Genomic DNA, 22,561 nt, shown 5'->3' with positions numbered 1-22,561 from the left:
TAAGTCTCAACACATCAGCCAATCCCGAGTACAAAATGCAATACGCCCAATGCGCAATGACGTCATTTGTACCATAAACACCCCACACAGCCACCTGGGCATGGTTGTGTGGGGGCGTTGAACAGTGCATTGCTGATCTATGGTTGTGTTGAAAAAAGCTTTTCGGGGCACAAACTTCAAGTGTTTCATCAACATACCTGCATGAAGAATAGCCATGAGTCGAGTGTGGCGGTGACTCGCACCTCCAGGTAGACGAGAACGAAGAAGACCAGCGCTGTGACCATGATGACGATGATCACGTACAGGCCAATGCCACCGTACAGACGCTGGTCACACGGCTTACACCACTGCATAAACACACACACACACGGCACAAGTGGCACACACATACACACACACACACACACAGGCACACACACGCACACACACACACACACACACACACACACACACACACACACACACACACACACACACACACACACACACACAGGGCCGAGAAGAGTAGCAATCACTCAGTTCGCTTACGGCAGAGTGGTAAAAGGTCACAACAAAACTATTGATCAGTGAATCAACATGAACATGTATTCCGATGATGCAGGGGCATCACACACGGTACGAACAGTACGGCCATGGTTGTACCACTTTGCGTCCAGGATGGTCCTCTCAGAGCGCCTGTAGAGTGCTAAAACATGCCCTGCTGGGTGAAAAACCCGATTTTTCCCACATGGGACCCCCTCGTACCCCGGCAGCACCACTCCCCACTGCCCTGTGACGTCCCTGTCATGATACGCACAAACTATTGAAAGGAAAATCCAGAATTATCAGCATAGCGGCGGCGGTGGCTTACCTCGGAGGACACAAGCACATACGTGTTGTCCTTGCACATTCCGCACAGCGGTCCCACGCGGCCCATGTCGGTGTTGCACGGACTGACCTCGTCCAGCGGCCACGAGGTGTTGCGCCCGTGGTCCGAGCACAGGCCGTTGCACGGGGCGATTTTGAAATCGTTGTCGTAGCGACCGAACGGGTCTCGGTCCTGCTGTCGAAACTCGCCGGTGCGATACTCGGAGATGTGCTTGCGCTGCCAGACTTCCGTTTGTAACTTGTTTTCCCAGAAGCCCGCCCAGTAGTCGCTGCGGATGTTGATGCGTCGTCCCAGCTCGCAGTCCTTGACCCCCTGACGGTCGCGCGGGCAGCGACAGGTCAGCCGCGACAGCTGTGTGCTACCCGAGCTGAGCTGAGAGCAGTTTGCCAGCGTCTTGTCCTTACGACAGCGGGTCAGATCGTCCACGTAGCGCTGTGCCTGTGTTAACCATCACCAGATGAGATACATAGCATCAAGAGTAATATTATTATAACTTCCAGAGTAGAGAGGTTAAGATGCATGTTATCTCTGACGTGACGCTCAACTTCACGTCAAATTTGGCGTAAAACTCCAAATTTCGACGTGTCACTCGCTTGTTTTCCAACGCGCGAGCGAAATAAGGCGATCTGAACTTTCGCGTCACCTCACAAATACCGTGCATCTCAACTTCTCCTAGGCTATTGTGCAACTCTGACCTCCAAGCCATGGGTGCTCTGCTCGGCACGCAGCCTTCATTGTGGCCGGCCGACAATACTGTACTTTGTACCCGGTCTAGATCCTGCTAACAAATGTTCACTCAGATCACGGTGTTAAAATCCTGCGAGGCTGTTGCTCGGGATCAGGCTACTACAATGCACAGGTCAGGCGTGTAGCCCGCATGGGGCACCGGGGGGGGGGGGGGGGGGGGGGGGGGGGGATGTGCCCCCCTCTCCCCCTAAAAATTTCGACCTAGGTTCAGCATGCACATAATGACCATGAATGAAATGCACCAGCCATCCTACACATATGCGGCTGTGCAACCCCTCCCCCCCCCCCCCCCACACACACCCTAAAGGGGGGCAGGAACCAGCTACGCTCCTGCACAGGTTGTGAGTGGTTATTACCTGGTCTAAATCACGAATGATCGGCTGGTCGAAGCCGAAGTGGCAGTTACGCAGGCGGAACGGGATTCTCAGTTCGAGCTGCTCGTCAGCCGACGGCCGCTGGTTGTAATCACCTTCGGCCTTGATAGTCAGGTAACCTTCAGAACCTGGGTGAGAACATACACATTGCCATAGCAGGAGGGAAACGGTGGAGCAGAGAGTCAGGAATCTAAAATATCACCGGCGCTAAAATTAGCTGTGTTACACTAATTTGCACATCATCTATTCCCTCAGCGTACGACGTGAAAGACATGACACACACTGTGAGCTCCTGTCACACATGCCCAGGCTCTACTAGCACTTAACCCTTTACTGTCCGTACATACAAGCATCGATCCAATGGGATCGATGGGGTAGGCATTTTGAAATTATCGTAACTTGCTCAAATCTAGGTCTTTTGGAGAGATCGAAATATGTAGGTCGAAGAGAAAAGTCTCAGCTGTCGCCTCGAACAATTCCCGAAGCGATACGAAGAGCGGTTGCTGAGTTATCGCACTCGTAATTCTGGTCCCGGGAAATGTGCGTTCAGAGCGCGACGCGCATGTCAACGGCTGGGATTTTCCCTGTTTACGTCACCTGTTGGCAAGGCTACACCGATTCAAATTCAAAAGTAGGTTCCCGGGAGTCTCTACGAAAATATTTGAGCTCGATACGAGCAACAGGGGTGACATGGTGGATTGAGATCGATCTGGAGCATGAGCTCAGCGCTTTTGCGCGTTCCCTGGCTTGCAGCGCTGGACCAGTGCATCCTGTGGCGCCGAGTGTGGGCTCATTGCGTTCGTCTCGTCAAGACCTTTCCAGGATGCCCAAGATCGTGGAAATCGTCAAATTCAAACCAAAGTTACGTCTAATTTTAGTTTCAGATTTTGTGGTTGCGTGGGCTTGTATACATTTTAATCGGACAGTAAAGGGTTAAGAACAGTACTGGCGGTCGCCCAATAACTGGGGGTTTCAGCCTCGTAGCCTAGACCGTTCTTATTTTCATGCATCACGGTCTACGCACAGTTGAGTCACCGTGATACATTGGTATGCTGTGCTGGGTGATATTCTAGGCTGTTCGTTCTTCGGCGCCCGACAGTGCTGCAACCAGCGGTAATGTTCCTGTCTTACCTGGAAGGCCAAGCAGCGACAGTGCCCAGTTGGTCTGGCCCGTGGAGAACAGGACAAACTCGTCCGGGCTGTACTGGTGGTCGTCGTGTCCCAGAAGAACATCTCCGTTCTTAGACTTCACCTGCGCCAAGCAACAGACACGTAACGCAATTCAACCATGCTGTGCTGTGCTGTGCTGTGCAATGCATTGCCAATTTAGGAGTTGACATGGTTGCAACCCTCTGTGTCAAGTCATGCGGCAGGAAGCGCCAGCTGTGACGTACGAAGCAAACACTTTCTTCACCATTTACCGCCAATGTCGCAACACCTTAGCTCAAACAAAACCAAACGTACAGAATTCAACATGCTATTTTCATTCATTGTTCTGACCTTAATGCTGAGTGTGGCACTGCGGACGTTGAGCAGCTCGTCGGTGACGATGATGTCCAGGTCGAACACTTCGCCGGGGGCGGGATGCAGGATCAGATCGGAATAGCTCTGCAGCAAGATACGCGTCAGGCTCTGAGCCAGAGAAGAACAGAGAAAAAAAAATGGGCAGTCAAGTTGAAGTACGCTTTCTCATCTATTCTGTCAAGAGTACATGAAAACCAGAGTGTGCAGCTTGGGATCTTTTCTACTATGGGTGTTTGTCACGGCGGAATTCCGTGATTACATCATAGTTGGCACAGATCTGAGGCGGGAAATGGCGTAGTGCGTACAACTGAGCTGCAGTTGTGCAGAAAGAGACCTGCTTGAATCCTGCTTGTACGCACTACATCACTAAAATGATGTAATCACGGAATTCCGCCGTGACAGCAACCCATCCGAGCTGCACACTCTGGTTTTCATGTACTCTTGATTCTGTACAACACCCTGCCGCCCTATTCAACTATTTACTTTCTGGTCTACCACATCCCAATTAATAAAAGCGTCTATTGAAAGTTTCGTGGGTAATGTTAGGATGGCAAATGTTGGGATGGTTCCTATCCCGAGAGATCTCGATGCTCGCCGATTCCTAGGCTACGCTTCACTTATCCAAGCAATAGCGATCTTATCTCTTCGCTTTTTCTCCATGTCCATCGTCATGACAACATTGGGATATCAGGTGTTGAGGCCAGCAGTGCTGTGCACACGACAGACAGCAGCTATCTCAGGTAGACACCAGCATCAACCCAGCCATTGTGTGTACGGGGGCGTAGCTCGCACATCTTCTGATGTTGTGACCGTGTACTAGAGGTCAATTCATCAGCCTTGCAAGCTGTTGAATGGTGTAATCCCAGCACAAGTTGCTATGTCTAACATAGCTGTTCGCTATCATCGCTTTCGCGGTGGGCAGGTCTGAGGTACTAGAGAGCATATCTGTGATGTGGTAACCATGTACCTCGTAGTCGCCATGTTTACCTAAGTTCACTTTTTCTTTCTCCCCTCTATTACCTATCACCCACCGATCACCTTTTCATTGGCTAGTGCCACGTGATTGTGAATAAACGAGAGAGCTTGGAAGCTCAGGGCCCTACGCTATGCTTTTTTTGCCTTGATGACCTAGACAAAAAAAAGCATAGGGATGTTCTAAATTCTAATAATTTAAAACTACTTTTTGTTTTTAGACATAAGGCCACCCTTTCTTTTTTCGTTGTTTAACGTCCGCGCCCGCGTACCTTTTGGCCTCCGACCGGAAAAAAACACAAGAAAGTAGTAGTACCAAGAGTACATAACCCCCCAGAGTGTGCAACGCCGATCCAGCTCTGTGTAGGGTCCTGGTCGAGCGGAATCGGATCTTCTGATATCATGCGTACACTTCGCACCAGCGTAAGGCCGGTCTCGAGGCAGGGCACCATTGTTTTTGATCCAAGAGTACCCGCGACTCCCCGGGTTCCACTCAGATGTGTACGGTATTATGACGCAAAGATCCGATTCCGCTCGACCAAGACCCTATGCAGAGCTGGATCAGGCGTTGCACACTCTGGGGGGTTATGTACTCTTGATAGTACCAATAATATGCGAAGTTGTAAATACATGATTGTGTAGTTTCACAGTGTGCCGATCATGACCTTAAACTTATAATCTTGCCTCCCGGGCATGCCTTTGTCTTGTGTTCTTTTTCTTTTTTATGTTGGCTTTTAAATATCGTACGGTGTGTGTCCTAGTAAAAATCCAGATGTAATGACTTCATGACAGGCTAACTCCATGCTATGTACCTGTTTTGTTGGATTCATCAGGCAATGACAGGCATGTGCTCCAATGTACCATCAAAGAGTGTTGTTCTATGCCTGCAAGTGCCGTTAGACCCAGAAATATTGTATATATCACATGCTTTACTGGTCAAAATGTTTGATTGGGGTTTCCAGATTTTGGAATGGGCTTTTGTTTTTTTTCCGCCCTCCCGCGTACCTTTTCGCGAAAAAAAGGACGTTAAACAATTGTCACGTCCCAGAAACGTGACGACTGCTGCCTGATAGTCCTGTGACAGCAGGATCTACGTAGTGAGCAGCTCTGTGCTGAGCTGTCACACCCTTTTAGTACAACGTGGTTTGGCCAGTGTCTTGTCCCACGTGCTTAGCATGTAGGTTGAGCGACACGCGCTTTCCCACGTAGGTGACATGCCTTCTTGGCATGACACATCATGTGATCCAAGGCCGGAACCTGGTCAGGTAGGTTCTCGCGTTGTACGTTTCCTGGAAGTTCTTCACTTCCTGGAAATGTGACCCCAGGCTTTGTGCAAAACCACGTCACTACGACGTTCTACAGGTTTCCACGATGCCCCGGTGCTTCGTGCAAAGAGCCAAGACTAATATGACATTGTATATCAAGAGCTAGGTGCAAGGCAGGAGACGTGTGCAAGAACCAAAACCGTCACCGCGCAAGAGGTCAGAGTATCACGCAAGCAAGACCAAGAATGCAGCAGAACTTACCATAAGAAGCCGCTGAACTATGGCACGTTGGGTGAGCGGGCTCCCCAACGTGACCCTCATAATTATACTCACATTGTACTCTGACGTGGGTGAGCGGGCTCCCCACGTCCCAATTTGGTCTTTCTTCTCTCGATGTCTTTCTTTCTCTTTCTTCTCGAATGATCACCGTACGTATATTCTGCATTTCTGCTGACTGGCTGCGCACATTCCGGTTTGACTTGTTCTGCTATTTCCTGGAATTACCTCGCCATGATCACGCCATTATATCTCTGAAGCACCCTATAAAAGAAGCTCTCATTCTCTCTTTTACTTCAGTTCTAGTCTAGTCTAGTCTAGTCTAGTCTAGCAGTCGAGACTCGGTCTCAGCTCTCTGTCTTCGTTTACTTTGAGCTCGGATTTGATACAACTCACAACGTAAAACTAACAGTCTTTGTCTGTTGATCGTGTGGGGTTGAACTTGGACCAAGCCAGCTATATTGGTTGGCCCCTGGGTTGTGTTGGGCTTGTCGTGAGGCCACACGTCTATATTCAGTCGCCGCTCGTAGTGATTTCGGGGTCCAGTCACTCTGAGCCGGGGACGCGACACAATGAATTAACAAAGGGTGGCCTAACCAGGTATTCGAACCCGCACTATCGCCCTGCATGCATCCCCCGATACACTTCGCATACATAATAATTCTTCCAAGTTGCTTCACGTTATGATCTTGTATTTGAAAGCCCTATTTGAATATGCATTGTGGCCAGCCGTCTTTGATTGTACGGTACGGGATAGGTACGGGACAGGTACGGGACATGTACGGGACAGGTACGGGACAGGTACGGGACAGGTACGGTTGAGGGTAATACGACACCGTCTACCGCCTTGATGACGGCAAAAAAAGAAAAGGGATGTTATAAATTTTTCAATTCTCCTATTTTTTCAGGCATTACCTGGCATTCGAACCTGCACTATCGCCCTAAATGCATTCCCCCATACACTTCGCATTCATACTCATTCTTCCAAGTTGCTTCACGTTATGATCTTGCGTTTGAAAGCCCTATTTGAATATTGCGGCCAGCTGTATGTGGCCAACTGTGTTTGATGGTACGGTACGGTACGGGACAGCTACGGGATAGCGCGAGGCGTGACACAAACAAACAAACACCAAACGAGAGAGCTTGGAAGCTCAGGGCCCTACGCTATGCTTTTTTGCCTTGATGACCTAGACAAAAAAAAACATAGGGATGTTATAAATTCTTTAAAAAAATCCTTTTTTTAAGACATAACCTGGGATTCGAACCCGCACTATCGCGCGCGCCCTGCATGCATCCCCCGATACACTTCGCGTACATACTAATTCTTCCAAGTTGTTTCACATTATGATCTTGCATTTGAAAGCCCTATTTGAATATGCATTGTGGCCAGCCGTCTTTGATGGCACGGTACGGTAGGGGATAGGTACGGGACAGGTACGATCGAGGGTAATACGACACCGTCTCCCGTACCGTACCGTACCATCAAACACAGCTGGCCACATACAGCTGCCCGCAATATTCAAATAGGGCTTTCAAACGCAAGATTATAACGTGAAGCAACTTGGAAGAATGGGTATGAATGCAAAGTGTATGGGGGAATGCATGTAGGGCGATAGTGCGGGTTCGAATCCCAGGATATGCCTGAAAAAATAATAGGAGAATTGAAAAATTTATAACATCCTATGCTTTTTCGCCGTCAGATACGGATAGCGCCAGGCGTGACACAAACAAACAAACACACAAATACCAAATTAAAGCTGCGTGGACCCTGGCTAGCGCCAGACGTTACTGAAGTAACGTCTTCTGCATAGCTACGGGAATTAAAGCTGTGTGGACCCTGGCTAGCTCCAGACGTTACTGAAGTAACGTCTTTTGCATAGCTACGGGAATTAAAGCTGTGTGGACCCTGGCTAGCGCCAGACGTTACTGAAGTCACGTCTTCTGCATAGCTACGGGAATTAAAGCTGTGTTGACCCTGGCTAGCGCCAGACGTTACTGAAGTCATGTCTTCTGCATAGCTACGGGAATAAAATAGAATACCTATGGCAGCCACTTGCAGGTGTGGTGGCCGTCTACGCTGTCTAGAGTGAGCTATACGCCTGGTGTATGAAGCTATTGCTCATAGCTCTCCTTATGAAACAATACCCAACAACCAGGCGTGAAGTATAGATCCCTTTTCTTACAGCTTTCTCTTCCGCGCATTTGTCGTTGGGCACGTCTTCGTCCGTGTCTTCCATGTGCAGGTCGAACGCGTCTTCGGAGTTCTGCAGGGCATCGCTCCACGGTGTCAGCGTTAGGCGAGGACCTGGCAAGACGGGAACAGAGCTGGCGCGGAACCGGTAGTGCTTGACCGCCAGGCCCACCAAGGAGAAGTCCGTGCTGCTCAGCAACTGCAGGCTGTTTCTCGACTCACTGGGGATGAAAACAAAGAAAGAAGGAAGAATGCAGCATGAGCCGTAACTGTAGGATTGACTACAGCAGTGTCGGTCGCCGAAGAACTGGAGGAGAGGGCAGCCTCCTAGCGTAGACCATTCTTAAGTTCACGTATTATAGTCTATACACAGTTGAGTCACTGTGTATGCATTGGTATGCTGTGCTTGGTAAAATTCCAGCCTGGTCGTTCTTCGCCGCACAACAGTAATGTGCTGTCATGCCATTCCGAACAAAACAAATTCCCTTTCAACTCCTTCCCTTAACCAGAAAACATTTCTTGTCAAAATGTCTTCCCCTGCAGCAATGCGACTGGACCATGGATATACTGTTTTTGGTATCCACTGCATTCTGACGGTCCAACATTAAATGGTCTTAAAGCCAAAGTTGGTTTCTCATACTATTCCTGCACTCAGAGAGACCCTTACGTGCAACTCTGACCCAGAGTCACTTACTTGTAGCTTTGAGCAAATTGGTAGATCTGTGTACGCTGGCAATCTCCACGAAAGTACCAGACCTTGTTCCCGATGCGCTTGTAGCAGCTTGTTGTCGTCGAGTTGAAGAACAGCCAGGCGGCGTCCGTAGAGAATTTGGTCTTGTACAGATCCAGCTCGTTCAGAACAATGGAGTCCGAGAACTTGGACTTGCAGATGGGCGCTTGGTCTCGGCTGACGAATGCCGACAGCGGACGCTGGAACGCGCTGCGCAGGACGGCCGAGTCGGGAGGCTTGCTAATGCGGCGAGGGCACTGGGATGTCCTGTTCAGACCCTGATCGTCGCCGACGCCCAGCTCCGTGAGCACTGCGTGCAGATCCAGAGCGCGTACGGACTTCAGCCAGGCCTGGACGACCTTGGTGAAGTCGGAGCAGTTGATCTGCCCGGTGTTCAGTTTCCTGGTGATGTTCATTTGCTGATCCAGTTCACCCGTGTCCGTGTCTTCGCCCTGACAGGGCAGTGTCCATCCGTCGAAGATATTGAATGGCGTGCAGAAGTCCAGTGTATGATTGTTTGTGCTGCTGGCGGGATGGTCGATGATGGACAGAATGCCAAAGCACTTCTGCCAGCTGCCAACGTAGAAGCCGGACTGGTCGAGGGCCTTCACCTTGTTTGTCAGCAGCAGTCGCTGAGAGAATAACCGGTAAGAGAAAGAATCTCACATATATATCGAAGTGATTGAGTGTGTCTTTGGTGGGATTTGGGGGGGGGGGGGGGAGGGGGAGGGGGTTCAGACGGATGTCTGCAGTCCATTATGATACGGAGTAGTTTAGGCTGGGGGTGAGGGATGCGTGCTTTTATGGTGAGAGAGCTACAGAAAGTGACAAGGCTGGATCCACATACTACAGAACTGAAGAGAATCGGAGGGATGCCTCCAGTCCATTGTGGTGCAGAGCGCATTCGGCGATATTGTGGTAGATTTGGTGTCACGTGTTTGTTTCGTCTTGGTCGCTGTGGACACGCGTCATTGGTTGGTGGTGTCGTGCGCATGCGCGAAACTGTGTGAGCTAGTCTTTGGTCTGTCGTCTTGTCAAGATGTAGTCCTTTTCCGTGTTCTTGTTTATTCGTCAATAAAAAGAGTGTAAAAAGGCAGTCATATTTTATTTATTTTTGTTTTTTCGGTGACAGTCATGGGTTGGGCTGGCGTTGTGTGGATGGGCAGGGCTCATCGGTTTTTAGGCTTAGGTTTAGCCTGTGTTTTTTTGTGTGTGCGTGGCTAGACAGCAATGCAGTGTTTCTTCTCTTCTCTTTAAAACATTCACCTCTCTTTCTTTCTTCTGGCTTTGGTTGCCCTGTTTTTTTCTGGGAAGCTACATGCGTTGGTCCTGTGGCTACTTTTGCTGTTTGCGGTTGCGTGTCTCTGCGTATTGTGTTTTATTTGGTCATACCGAGGACGGTATGTGTTTTTTTGGTCGGGATATTGTGGTAGATTTGGTGTCACGTGTTTGTTTCGTCTTGGTCGCTGTGGACACGCGTCATTGGTTGGTGGTGTTGTGCGCATGCGCGAAACTGTGTGAGCTAGTCTTTGGCCTGTCGTCTTGTCAAGATGTAGTCCTTTTCCGTGTTCTTGTTTATTCGTCAATAAAAAGAGTGTAAAAAGGCAGTCCAGTGGTGGCGGTTGAGCTGATGCAGTGATGGAGAGGTAATGTTAGACTTACAACTACAACATTATGGTTTGTGTGTGTGTGTGTGGGGGGGGGGGGGGGGGGGGAGAGGTGGTGTGTGGAACTGAGGTGTTGAAACAGCATTTTCAACGCACACAAGGCAAGTACAATAAATCTACACAAGGGTTGCTGTAAAGTGAGAAACGTTCGCTACAGATCAAATTTCGCTATTTTCGCGACCATCACACATTCGCGAATAAAATCGCCGCAAACCCTTCCGTACATTGATTGTAGACACTACAAGATCCGACTAAAGAGATAGAATAGCAAGTGTTTCTCATCGTAAACCAGTCCAATTTATGAAAGCGCTAAATTTGCACGCCGCGAAAGTTTGTCGCTTTACAGCACATGATAGATCTACAGCCAACTCAGTGAATACCGACTTTGAATATAACAATAGATGGCAACACGACACGATCTTCAGACCTAAAGGCCACTCAAATGCATAATAATTCCACATCACGCTCAACGACACATTTCTCATGCACTGTCTATGGCCGGTATTTGCAAGGTTTACTGAATAAGTTATACGATGCGACTATTCACCTCCACGATGCCGTACGAAAGGTTCTTGGGGAACTGGAGAGGACATTGGGACAGCTGCCGACTTCTTCCCAGGTGTAACAGCCTCTCGTCATTCGACTGGGTAGAGGAGACGATGTCCGCGATGAAGGCACCGCCTTTTGCTGTAGCAGAGTTGTTCTCGACGATGAAATGATCGACGTCCACCTGCAACGAGGGGAAAGCAACAGAGGACAGAAATCCACAAAAAAGTTTTTGAACCAAGGCCCAATGGGCCAAATACGTTACAGTCTGCACACTTGACCCCTTTAAACTACATAACCAAGTACAGGCATTGTGAACAATGCACAAAAACTACATGCAGTCATTATTCCATTAGAACTGACGTGTATGCGTGCACGAATGCATGCACATACTCACCTACATCCACACACAGAAACACAGACAGACACAGACAGACAGACACAGACAGACAGACAGACAGAGAGACAGAGAGACAGACAGACAGACAGACAGAGAGACAGAGAGACAGACAGACAGACAGACAGACAGACAGACAGACAGACAGACAGACAGACAGACAGACAGACACAGACAGACAGACAGACAGACAGACACACAGACACAGAGACACACGTGACCATTGCATGCCATACCCCAGTCATCCTTATAGAGCCAAACTCAGCCACATGCATCGCCGCTCCAATCTGCCCGGAGTTGTTCGCCATTTTGAGGCGGCCCGAGATGGTAATGTTCGAGTTCATCGCAACGAGAGCGCTGCCACGATTGCCGAGAAACGTACTAAGTGGAAAAGCAGGACACAAACATTGCACAAGAAATTCGCAAGTCATTCTACAGTGCACAATAGTCAAAAGCTCAGATGTCATTTGAGAAAATTCTAGCCAGTCAGACGAGGAGTTTTCACCTGAGGAGACATTTGAGGCTTCCAGAAGCTTCCAGCAGCTGTAAAGTGGAAGGTGGGTCATGTGACTCCATTCATCACAAAAAAAACACATCCGTAGGGATGCCACCACCCTTAGGATCAAGGCGCAGATGCAGCTCCTAAAGCAGTAGGAGGTGAGTAGATCAGCTCACCAGCATGTGGTCAAAGACCGAAAATCCCATTCACTGCATCCATGTTTTCCTCGTGCCAGGCCACCAAAAATTTTTTTTAATCACAAAAGGCATTGTAAATCTGAAGCAGCTCTGTTTCTCTGTATACTAAAGTTTCAGCATCGGGTCAGCACCCGTCCAGACAATCAGGCTACCAAGCTATTATTAAAACACGGACTACCTTTTATACAGGGCCCATTCTGACAATAGTCCGTCAGTTCTCACACGCCAAAAGTCCAGCGCCAAACTAAGTGCGCGATACACGCCGCACAAAGAGTGGCAGCTAAGGTGCCAACGACACTAGCAGCAAAGCACTCTGTATTAAGCTGCGACACGCGATAAGCTCAAAACGCTATCCACCGAAAAAAATCACCGTTCGCATTAGACTCCGCCGTACAGTGGTTTCCCGAATCGGTAGAAACGCCACCACCCTGAAGAATCAAGGCGCTCTTCGATATGATTGGCCATTTGCCTTGTCATGATGTGTAGTGTGAGACATGTCAAGTGGACGCGATACGAGAAAGCTGATAGTAGCTTGGGCCAGACCATTAGGTGATGCCTCCATTGTCTTATCACAGCCTTGATTACGCCTTTCGTTTACCGTATTTCCCAGATTTAATATAAGTCGCACTCGACTGGAAGTCGCACTCGACTGGAAGTCGCACCCCCATTTTTCAGGCTCAGGCACATTTTTCCAATATTGCCATGTGCGTAGAATGTCAAACTTAACAGTACTTGTAAATCGCACCCTCTTCCTTGCCCTGGAAGCTAAGTGTAAAAAGGTGCGACTTAGAGTGAACACACAGTAGGTAGTGCTTTGCAGTTCCCTAGAGCTGTTGGCACGTTCGCTGCGGCTCTTCACATACTGTGTATCGTGCTGTATTTGGCGCAGGGCTTTTGGCATGGGAATTGACCGACCGTTGGTGGAACGCACTCTTCAAAGCTGCTTCTTGTTAGCTTCATAGGATCATTGTTATTATCATTCACTTGCGTTAGATCACCAACACCTGCTACAGCCTATAGCATACTGACCAACCACTAAATCTCAATCCCTTGACAAGACATGCAGAATCCCCGGATGGCACAAAAAACGTGAAAAAGAGGTTTCCCGCCAAAAAAAGGTCGACGTCACAGGATTCCGACTGTGCGCGCAGCATAGTTCCACCCTGCAGTGCCATTCGATCAGTCGGCGGGTGCCTAGCGCACCTGTCGGTGCAGATCATGCAGGCTAGGCTGGTCAGGTCTTGAAAGTACCGTGCAGAGTTCGAAGTGCGAGAGCGCACCGTACATATTTTTGGGAAAAACGGGACTTTGGAGGCGAGTCACTGGAGGGTTCAGGAAAAACCTGGGTCAGACAGAAATGTGACTATCCGGGATTTTCCCGGGAAACCGGAAGGGTTGGCCTGTATGCTATATCTGTCACATTCGTGTCGGTGCAGTCTGATGTAGTTTTCATCCTCCTTTATTCACTTTGAAGCGGATTGGAAAGGTGCAAAAATTGAGAAAAAGAAAGAACAGTCGGCTTTGTCATCATGTATCCACCGAGTCTCTTTCTTCTCCTCGTTTCCTTCTCAGCATTTCATCTGTCCCCTTTCTTTCTGTATCTCTCTGTTTCCCTGATTCCATATGTATCTCTCCCTGTCTCTCTGTTTCTCTTTGTGTTTGACTTTGTCTGTTTCTCCGTCTGTTCCTCTTTCCATCTCTTCATGTAGGTCTCTCTGTGTCTCCCTCTGTCTCTCTTTCTGTTTCTCTGTCTCTCTGTTTCTTCTTCTTCTTCTTCTTCTTCTATTTCTCTTTCTGTCTCTCCTTCTCCTCCACTCGGAACTGAATACTTATTAGAATTTGCAAACGAGTGACTTCATGTTCTTACGTATTGCCTTCAAAGGAGACCTGGGCCACGCGGCTGTGCACGGCGCCCAGGCCCACGTTGTTGATGAACTCGCAGTTGTCCAGCGTCACGCTGTAGCGCACGTGGTTGATCTCGGCGGGGCGATAGGAGCGGGCGCGCGGATCGCAGCGCCCGCTCACCGGCGCGTACGTGCCGGGAAACCAGCGCCCCAGGCGGTACTTAAGGTTGAGCTGCTTGTCGGCACGGCTGTCAGACATCAGATACAGAGCCCCGCCGGCCGTAGGCTTGTCGTGAGAGCCGGCAATGTTGTCCTCCAACCGGCAGCGGCTGATAACAACAATGTTGGATGCCTGCAGGATTCCGGTCATGTGAACGAATATCGCCGCGCCCTCCAGCACGGCACGATTGCGCAGGAGTCGCGAGTTGCTCACGGCCAGGCTGTTGAAGACGGTCAGCCGGCGGTTGCCCTCGACGCTGACGTGGAGCACGCCGCCCAGGTAGCCCGCGTTGTCGGTGAACTCGCAGTTCTCAAACTCCACGCTGTTGAGCTCGCTGGAGAAGACGGCGCTCTGCACGCGCCCGTGCAGGTTTGCCGGTGGTGGTTTATCGGTTGCGTAACGCACGAACACCGGCGACGTGTGCAACACCCCGGCCTCCAGGGACACGTGCTGCACCACACAGTTCTTGAACAACACATAGGCCGTCTTGGTCCGGTCCAGGAAGTGAGCCTCCACCGCCGTGCCCGTCTGCTGCCATAACATCTCGGTGGCCGCTTGCTGCTGGCCCGAGCCCTGTTCAAGTGAGACGCGCCTGGCCTGGAGTCCCCAGAAGGTTACGTTCAGAAGGAAAATAGAGGGACGGCCATTCGTGAACTCTTCTCTCCTCTGCTCCTCGCACTTGCTGATGATGGCTTTTTCGATTTCTTCGCAAACGTAGCGAAACCCACTGACAGCCATCCAGATATCAGTGTCGCTCAATAGCATGGAATTATTGTGTGATATGTACAGTGCGCTTTTGGACTTTTCGGTGGGCGGATCGTCCAACGGCGCTCCACCTGTTGGAGCTTGTCCGTGCGACGCAGCCGTATCGTTAGTCATCCCGCCCGACGTTTCGCGGGTGAAATTGCGAAACGTGACGTTGTAGATGTGGACGTCGATGGAGCTCAAGATCTCCAGGGAGTGCTGGCGGTTGTCCGACTCGAAGATGACGTCCTCGAACGTGACCCGAACGCTATCGATCACAGCCAAGGCAGTTCGATTGCGGGCCGGCAAGACTCTGACATGCTTGAAGGCTATGTTGCTGGAATTTCTGATCTCCAGACTGGCGTGCAACGTGAGGTTGTCCTCGTTCTCGTCCACCCAGCTCTGCGTGAAGGCGTCATCGAACACCAGTGTCGCGTACTCACAATCCGACTCGTTGTCCTTGACAAAGTGCAGCATCAGCTCGCGACTGTTGCGAATGGTCAGGTTCGTGCCGCCCACCACCACCTCGCAGCTCGGCTTCCGTGCCATCAGTATCACCCGGGTTATGCAGCCGTTTTCGCACTTGGCGATTGTGCGCGGCACGCCCCACGGGAACGGAGTGGTCAGCTTGGGCACGCAGTACTTGGGCACCTGGTGGAACGCCGCGCCGAGGCTCTTGCACGCCGAGCGCCGCGAGAGACCGCACTCGGGCAACCTGTCCTCGGGATACTCCCCGTCGTCATCAATGTCCGTGCCGTTCAGCACAGCGCGGGCAGAACGCGGCTTCGGCACCGCCACCGCCGCCGACTGGTTGCCTAGTGCACTCTCCACGCCGTGCACGTAGATGTCCAGCTCCTCGGAGCCAAAGTCGCGTATATCGTACCACTCGTCCTCGGTGCAGTTGTGCGAGTAGCTCGATTGCACCGAGGGCAGAGAAGCAGCAGCTAGCACTGCAAGCCAGCAGACAGCTAGGCAACTAGACTTCACTTGCATCGACGCCATCTTGTTGCAAGCGCAAAGGATGCCCCCGTAGTGTCTCTTGACTGCCCGAAACCAAGCTCACCTCAGACAATGAACAACAAGTACAACATCGGCAGCGTCCCCTCACAGCTCAAACCCAAGCCCACCTCAAACTATGTACAATTACACAGGGCAGCACGAGCATGGCATAAAACCAGGCTTGCCTGCGACAACGAAAGAAGAAACGGTCGACTAGAGGTCGAGCGCTGAGAAGAAAAAAGAACTGTCTAGATCAGAAATACGGTTTGTACATGCTGCAAAGCTGCACTATTTCTCCTGCATCGGATCCGAGCTTGGCCGACTGAATTGCTGAGGGAAGTTTTGATAAGCCGTGCCAAGGCGCTAGGTATGTAGCGAACACGATGTTGATACACAGCAGGGACAACTGCTGACCATTTCTCCCAAATAGGATCGGGGCTTGGCCAGCTGAATTGCCGAGGGAAATTTTGATATGCCTTGCTAGGTCTATGGCAAACACAATGTTGATATACCACAGGGACAAGTGCTGACCAGCTGTCGAAGCGTGGCCATTCCACATCAGGAAGGAAGGAGGTGCTAAACCGCTTACAGGACAAATCTCACAATAGCCACATGTAGTAATTCTGACTCTTCTGGCAAACAGCGACACCAATTTAGGTGACCAGGTGAAAACCAGACATCTCAGAACAGTTGTGTGATGCCAATATTGATTTACCAGGTGAGTTGTGGAAAGGGTGGTATACGTGCTGAAGCCAAGTTTTAATCAACACAACAACAAAACTGCGAGTCAGTGCATGTGGGTGTGGCTATACAAATCTCTCACGGGCAGATCCAGGTGACCAGTTTATGGTAAAAAGCGTGTGAGAGAGAGAGAGAGAATGTGTGTGTGTGTGTGTGTGTGTGTGTGTGTGTATGTGTGTGTGTGTGTGTGTGTGTGTGTGTGTGTGTGTGTGTGTGTGTGTGTGTGTGTGCATGTGCGTGTGTGTGTGTGTGTGTGTGTGTGCATGTGTGTGTGTGTGTGTGTGTGTGTGTGTGTGTGTGTGTGTGTGTGTGTGTGTGTGTGTGTGTGTGTGTGTGTGCGTGCGCGTGGGCCTGTGCCAACCACTACCGTTTTACATGCCCAACGGTCTTCCTCCATAGGACACATGAGGTAGCAATCCAAGCAGTGGAATTGCTTTAAAAATCAATATTCACAAGATACACAGTGGGCTTCAAGCAAGCAGGAAAGCAGCTGGTTGCAAGACGAAATGGAAGACCTCAGCTGGCTAATTTTCATTACTATGTTCAGCAAACTCTCAGTGACGGAATGGAAATGTCAAGGGTATCCGGTCTTTGCTGACGTGCACAGTACGGTTAGCAGTTCTTTGCACACCAATTGTGTACAGCACATGTGCATGTGTTACCGAACTCCCTATCACGTTCCTGAGCCCCAATGCATAGTTTCTACCAAGGCATTTTTACTCACACAATCTTTTTCGGCATACGCACGTCGCTGCATGCTAATAAGCACATGCGCATATTTATAAACATGCTCCCATCACGTTCCTGGGACAGTCTGCAGTGTATCTACATAGGCACCGGTCATACTTATTTTGTATACACACGTCTGTATAGCACATGTGCACATCATGACATACTCCGATCACGTTCCTGACGCGACAACAGTGTTTTTGGTCGAGGTGCCGCCATACACACTTCTGCCAAACACATGTGCTTATGTAAACGTGAGCAGATCCGATCACGTCCACCCCGCAGTGCTTCCCTGCTTTCTGCAAGGGACCTTACCGGATGACGGCAGCCAAGTCGAGCGACGCAAATCAGTTCCTGTTGTGCTAGGTAGGCTTGGACCAAACATAAAGCGTGTCTCAGCCTGCCAGCGCAACACTAATACACTTATTTGTATTTGTATTTGCATTTATTCAACATTTGCTGGCTCGTCAAACGACTGCCAATGACACTCATACGTCGGTTATCCGGACCCCGAAGTTACGGGCACTTTGGTCCACCGGGCAGGCACTCTTTGTGCGAGCTTCAGTGGAAATATTTTTTATTTCATATATTACTACTTGTTTGTCACTTCCTGTGGAAATAGTGACGACACGTGTCATATCTATGGCCTTTCCTCGTCAACATGTATGTGATTCGGAGTTGCATACATTTCAAAGTTAGTGGCAGTGTCTGGTCCCAGACCGCCCGGATAAACGAGATGTGAGTGCGTTAATTTTGTGATTGTCGATGTACATCAGCGACAGAGGATGTTTACCTTTGACCAGGCAGACCCCGGCATAATTCCCATGCATCTATGAAACCTGCTTCTTTCGGGTGGCGACGCTTCTACGGAAGCTGACAAGACTGTTTCTAACCGAGTCTGGCGTGAGTCTTGACATGCATAATCAAACGTGATTCAAGAGTACAGGCACCGACTAGTACGTTGTATGGTACGGTTTTTTGTAATACTTTATCATGTGAACTGGCGCTAATGCCGTCTTACCAGATCTCTGGCCTGCCTTCCACAGGAGATTTTATGAATAGTAAGCCTGTGACTAAAGACCACCGTGACTAGCGACCAGCCTGGTACTACAGACCACTTCGCCAGGCACGGACGGTCTCACATTCATAAAATTAATGGTTGTGCGGTGCAAACCTCTAACTAAGGACCACCTGCCACTAAAGACCGCTTTCTCTGGCCCCAAGGGGTGGTCGTTAGTCACAGGTTTGACTGTACTAGGATACGTGGGATGATGTGGTCTATGAATGATGACCAATACCTTCTACAACAGCGTACGTACATGAGACAGATAGAGAGGGAGAGAGGGAGAGTGTGTGTGTCTGTGTGTGTGTGTGTGTGTGTGTGTATATGTGTGTGTGTGTGTGTGTGTGTGTGTGTGCGCGCGCGCGCGCGCATACGTGTATGTGTGCGTGCGTGTGTGTGTGTGCATGTGTTTGTTAGAGTGAATGTGTGCGTATGAATGCATGCATGCGTGCATGTGTGTGTGTGTGTGCGTGTGAATCACCGCAAATAACTTACGTCGCTCCACGCAGGAGCAGGGTCGCCATGTGATTAAACACGGCGCCCAGGCCTTCGTTGTCGAGGAAAGTGGCATTGATGAGTCGCACCGTATGGGTGGCATTCTGCTGCTCCTCGGGACGATAGTGACGCGTGGGACATGTGGGATCGGACTCGGTCGAGTAGTTGCGCACAAACAGCGGCGGGCTCGGGTGAAGACTGCTCTCGTCCGAGTACATGTCCAGACGAGACTGAGCGCGCACGTAGACCGCACCGCCCGGGTTCCGCTTGCCACGTGCGCCGGCGCGGTTGCCACGGAAACTGCACTCCTCGCCGAGGATCGTGTTCATGTCCTGCAGTTCGGTGGCGAAGTGCACGTACAGTGCGCCGCCCTGGCTCAGAGCGCGGTTGCCGACGAACGTGCAATTCAGCAGCTCCATGCCGTTGCCTCTCGTTGTCGTGGCGCTGCCGTAGAAGTTGACGTGCACCGCACCACCGAGATACGCTTCGTTGTCGGTGAAACTGAACGCATTGAAGAGATTAACATTGACATAAACAGTAACACAAGCAGCACGGAGAAGGAGCCCTCGACGATCGATTCTGTACGCACTACCAGTGTTTGCAATCTAAATGTGCGTCTAGGTGGCCATGAAGTTGAGACCCTAGGTCGGCGGAGCTCCCTAAACCTCACCACCACTGCCACGATTCAGGTTGTTCGTGCTTCCCCTAGTTGCATCTCATGTTTGGCATTTAAGTGGTCTCTGTAAAAATAAAAAATAAAAATATTGTACGGCATGTTATCATAACGAGTCGCAAACTCAGCGATTGTCCAAAAATGATAGGCTAACAAGAAGATTAGGTGGACTGTCTTGCAGTTTTCAGGCATATCCGCATCATAATATACACTTCCAAGGTTCTAGCCAGGTACAAAATAGTAGGGGGGGGGGGGGGGGGGGGCATCGGAAACAGTTACTCCGTATCCCATTTCTCTACTTTCCAATATTGTCTTGCCGCGCTAAATGCAACGTATGGGGTGAATCCCCGACTTCGCCCCAGACAAATGTGCCTCTATGAACCACCTAATAGTGGCTTTCGACTGCATTTCGTTGGATTGCATGATAAACATCAAAATCGGAAAATGAGTAGTAGGCGGCCCTTTTTCACAGGGCGGGGGGGGGGGGGGTAAACAGAGTAGGGGGGGGGGGGGGGGGGGGAGGAGGCACCCCCTACCCCCTTTGGCTAGAACCCTGGCTTCATTGTTGGTGCAACTGAAGGCATTCAAGAGAAGAACATACACATGGATGGTAACACATTCAGCACTGAAATGGAGCCGTCGACGATCGATTCTCAATGGAACTATAAAAAATAATTCACAGTTTGTGTTTCGCTCAGTTAGACAGAGTTTTCCATATCCGTAGGAACGCCACCATCCTCAAGGATCAAGGTGCTGATGCTGCTTCTAAATCGGTGGGAGGTGCACTAATTGCTATCTAAATATTTTTATAGTAGTTGATACGGTCAGACCTCGCATAACCGCACACGTCCGTTTTCCAGAAGAAAATATCCGGATAAGCAAGGGAACCGGATAATCGAACACACATACTGTATGTATGCATGGCATATGCTGTATTTCGGTAACCAGAGATTTTCTTGCGGATGGCGAGGGATCCGGATAAAAGAGGACGGGACAAGCGAGGTGTGACTGTAGCTAGAGATTTGGCTACCATGAACTATTTGTTCGTGCCAAGACTCACCTGCAATGGTGGAACTTGATGCTGTTGAAACTGCAGCGGTGAGCTTCCAACTGCGACTCGTCCAGCTCATTCCTGGTCTCCTGCCCGCCGACCTCGGCGACGATCGTACCACCCGACACCGTGTTGGCGCGCAGGTTGGTGAAGCTAGTCTTGTGGAAGATGACGTAGGTGCTGTTCACGCCGCCGAGCATTCGAATAGTGGCAGCCGCGCCGTTTGTCTTGCCAGGCTCGCCGACCTGCGGGCGGATGCCGCGGAACGATACGTCCACGTCGCGGAAGCTGTTCTCCAAAAAGGCGATCATCGGCCGTCCTCGCGTGAAGTGCTTCTTGCGTTGGTTCAGGCACGTGCGGTCGTAGAAGCGGTTCAGCCGGGCGGGCAGGTTGCGCCATGTGCTGCGCGACCAGGACTCGTAGATGAGATTGGCCTTGTAGACGATCATGAGCATGGAAAACTCGCGCTGCAACCGCCCGCCCGAGGAGCCGCCCTCGCTCGTTGAGATGGCGGCGCTTCTGTTCTGCGTGCGGGCGAAGGTGCAGTCGATGAACGCGCAGTCCTCGCTGTTCATTGCAGCAACCGCGTGCCCACCAGTCACTGTCGAGTTGAACGCGCAGTGCTCGAATATGATATGCATGCCTTCGATCACAGTCACAACACTATCCAGGGGATGTATGGACTGGCGAAACGCCACACGCCTGATGATGAGATCCGTACAGCGCACCAACAGCAGGTGGCTCCTACTGTAGTCGCTGGCAAAGCGCAGCGACTGCCTGTCACTCTCCCCGTACGGACGCCAAGGGAAGACGACCATGTTCGCTTTCCACGGCTGGTTCATTTGGAACTCGGCCGGTCGTTCGCCGTCGCCATGCGGCGTTTTCGTCGTGTTTGCAAAGTGCAGAATAGCGTGAGAACAATCAGAATCCGGATGAAGGCTGATGTTCAGGAAAATCACGGCCGAGTCCTGCAGAATAATCCGCTCCGCTCCCGCCGCCACGCGACAGCCGTGCGCTTTTCGTGCCATGAGAAAGATAACAGTGGAGCCATTTCGCACGGGCGTAGGCAGTCCTCGGGCCGATGGCTGCAGCAATCGGATAGGGCATATCTTGGGTAGCAGCGACAATGCGTCGTAAAGACTGTCGCATGGAGCATCTGGCGTGGAGCAACGGGACAATCGCTCTTCTTCTCGCTCGATTTTCTCAAGCATGCAATGGCCGGTGAAATTCGGGAAGGTCGCCGTCGCTGGGGTGAACTTTCGGAACTGGTCGCCCCCACTCGAGGAGTTGCTGCCGTCGCCGATACCGCGTACGTAGATATTGCGGTACATGTGGCTGATGTAGTCCTGAACGCAATCATCCTGATGGTCGCATGGTTTGTTGTCAGGCCACCATGCCATCGGCGAGCTGTCATCGTCATCTTTCCACTTCTGCGCCGAACAGGCCATGGCGGACGCCAGAACCACGAAGGTGGCCCAAGACACCATGACTCTTCCTTGCCTCGGAGAGCTTCAGAAATTCTCCTCAACTCCGAGCTGGACTGGAACGTTGAAAAAGATTCTCACCACGGAACTCTCTTCGATCATTCGCACACCTAAGAAGCTGTTTGGTGTGCAGCCGTCACTTCTCCGATTACTACTGACGGCGGAAAGCGGAAAGAAACTCCTCGTATTCCACAAAGTACGCCGGGCCGTGTACGTGTGTTGGTGGTTCACCGCACTGTACTAGTCTAGGGCCGGGCGGGCTTTA

General features: G+C 50.7%; 1 protein-coding gene across 2 annotated transcripts in view; it reads right to left on the bottom strand.

The window, feature by feature from the left end:
• LOC135828439 (uncharacterized) overlaps window positions 1-22,561 on the bottom strand; it is a 26,563-nt gene extending 4,002 nt beyond the window's left edge. The window contains exons 1-11 of one of the 2 annotated variants that reach the window (XM_065340889.1): window positions 20,822-22,561; window positions 19,089-19,589; window positions 11,794-11,938; window positions 11,162-11,344; window positions 8,912-9,579; window positions 8,210-8,438; window positions 3,490-3,621; window positions 3,121-3,241; window positions 1,972-2,117; window positions 851-1,306; window positions 198-347 (exon numbers count right to left, since the gene is read on the bottom strand). In XM_065340889.1, the coding sequence (XP_065196961.1) occupies window positions 198-347; window positions 851-1,306; window positions 1,972-2,117; window positions 3,121-3,241; window positions 3,490-3,621; window positions 8,210-8,438; window positions 8,912-9,579; window positions 11,162-11,344; window positions 11,794-11,938; window positions 19,089-19,589; window positions 20,822-22,299 (4,209 nt within the window). In that variant the 5' untranslated portion in view covers window positions 22,300-22,561. Of the gene's footprint in view, window positions 1-197; window positions 348-850; window positions 1,307-1,971; window positions 2,118-3,120; window positions 3,242-3,489; window positions 3,622-8,209; window positions 8,439-8,911; window positions 9,580-11,161; window positions 11,345-11,793; window positions 11,939-14,120; window positions 16,420-19,088; window positions 19,590-20,821 lie in introns of those variants that run through there. The other variant, XM_065340890.1, reaches the window with a different exon arrangement.

The sequence above is a fragment of the Sycon ciliatum genome, chromosome 12 (assembly GCF_964019385.1).
Source record: "Sycon ciliatum chromosome 12, ocSycCili1.1, whole genome shotgun sequence".
NCBI classification, from domain to species: domain Eukaryota; kingdom Metazoa; phylum Porifera; class Calcarea; order Leucosolenida; family Sycettidae; genus Sycon; species Sycon ciliatum.
Note: the sequence above shows the minus strand (reverse complement) of the source record. Positions and strands in the feature narration are given on the sequence as shown.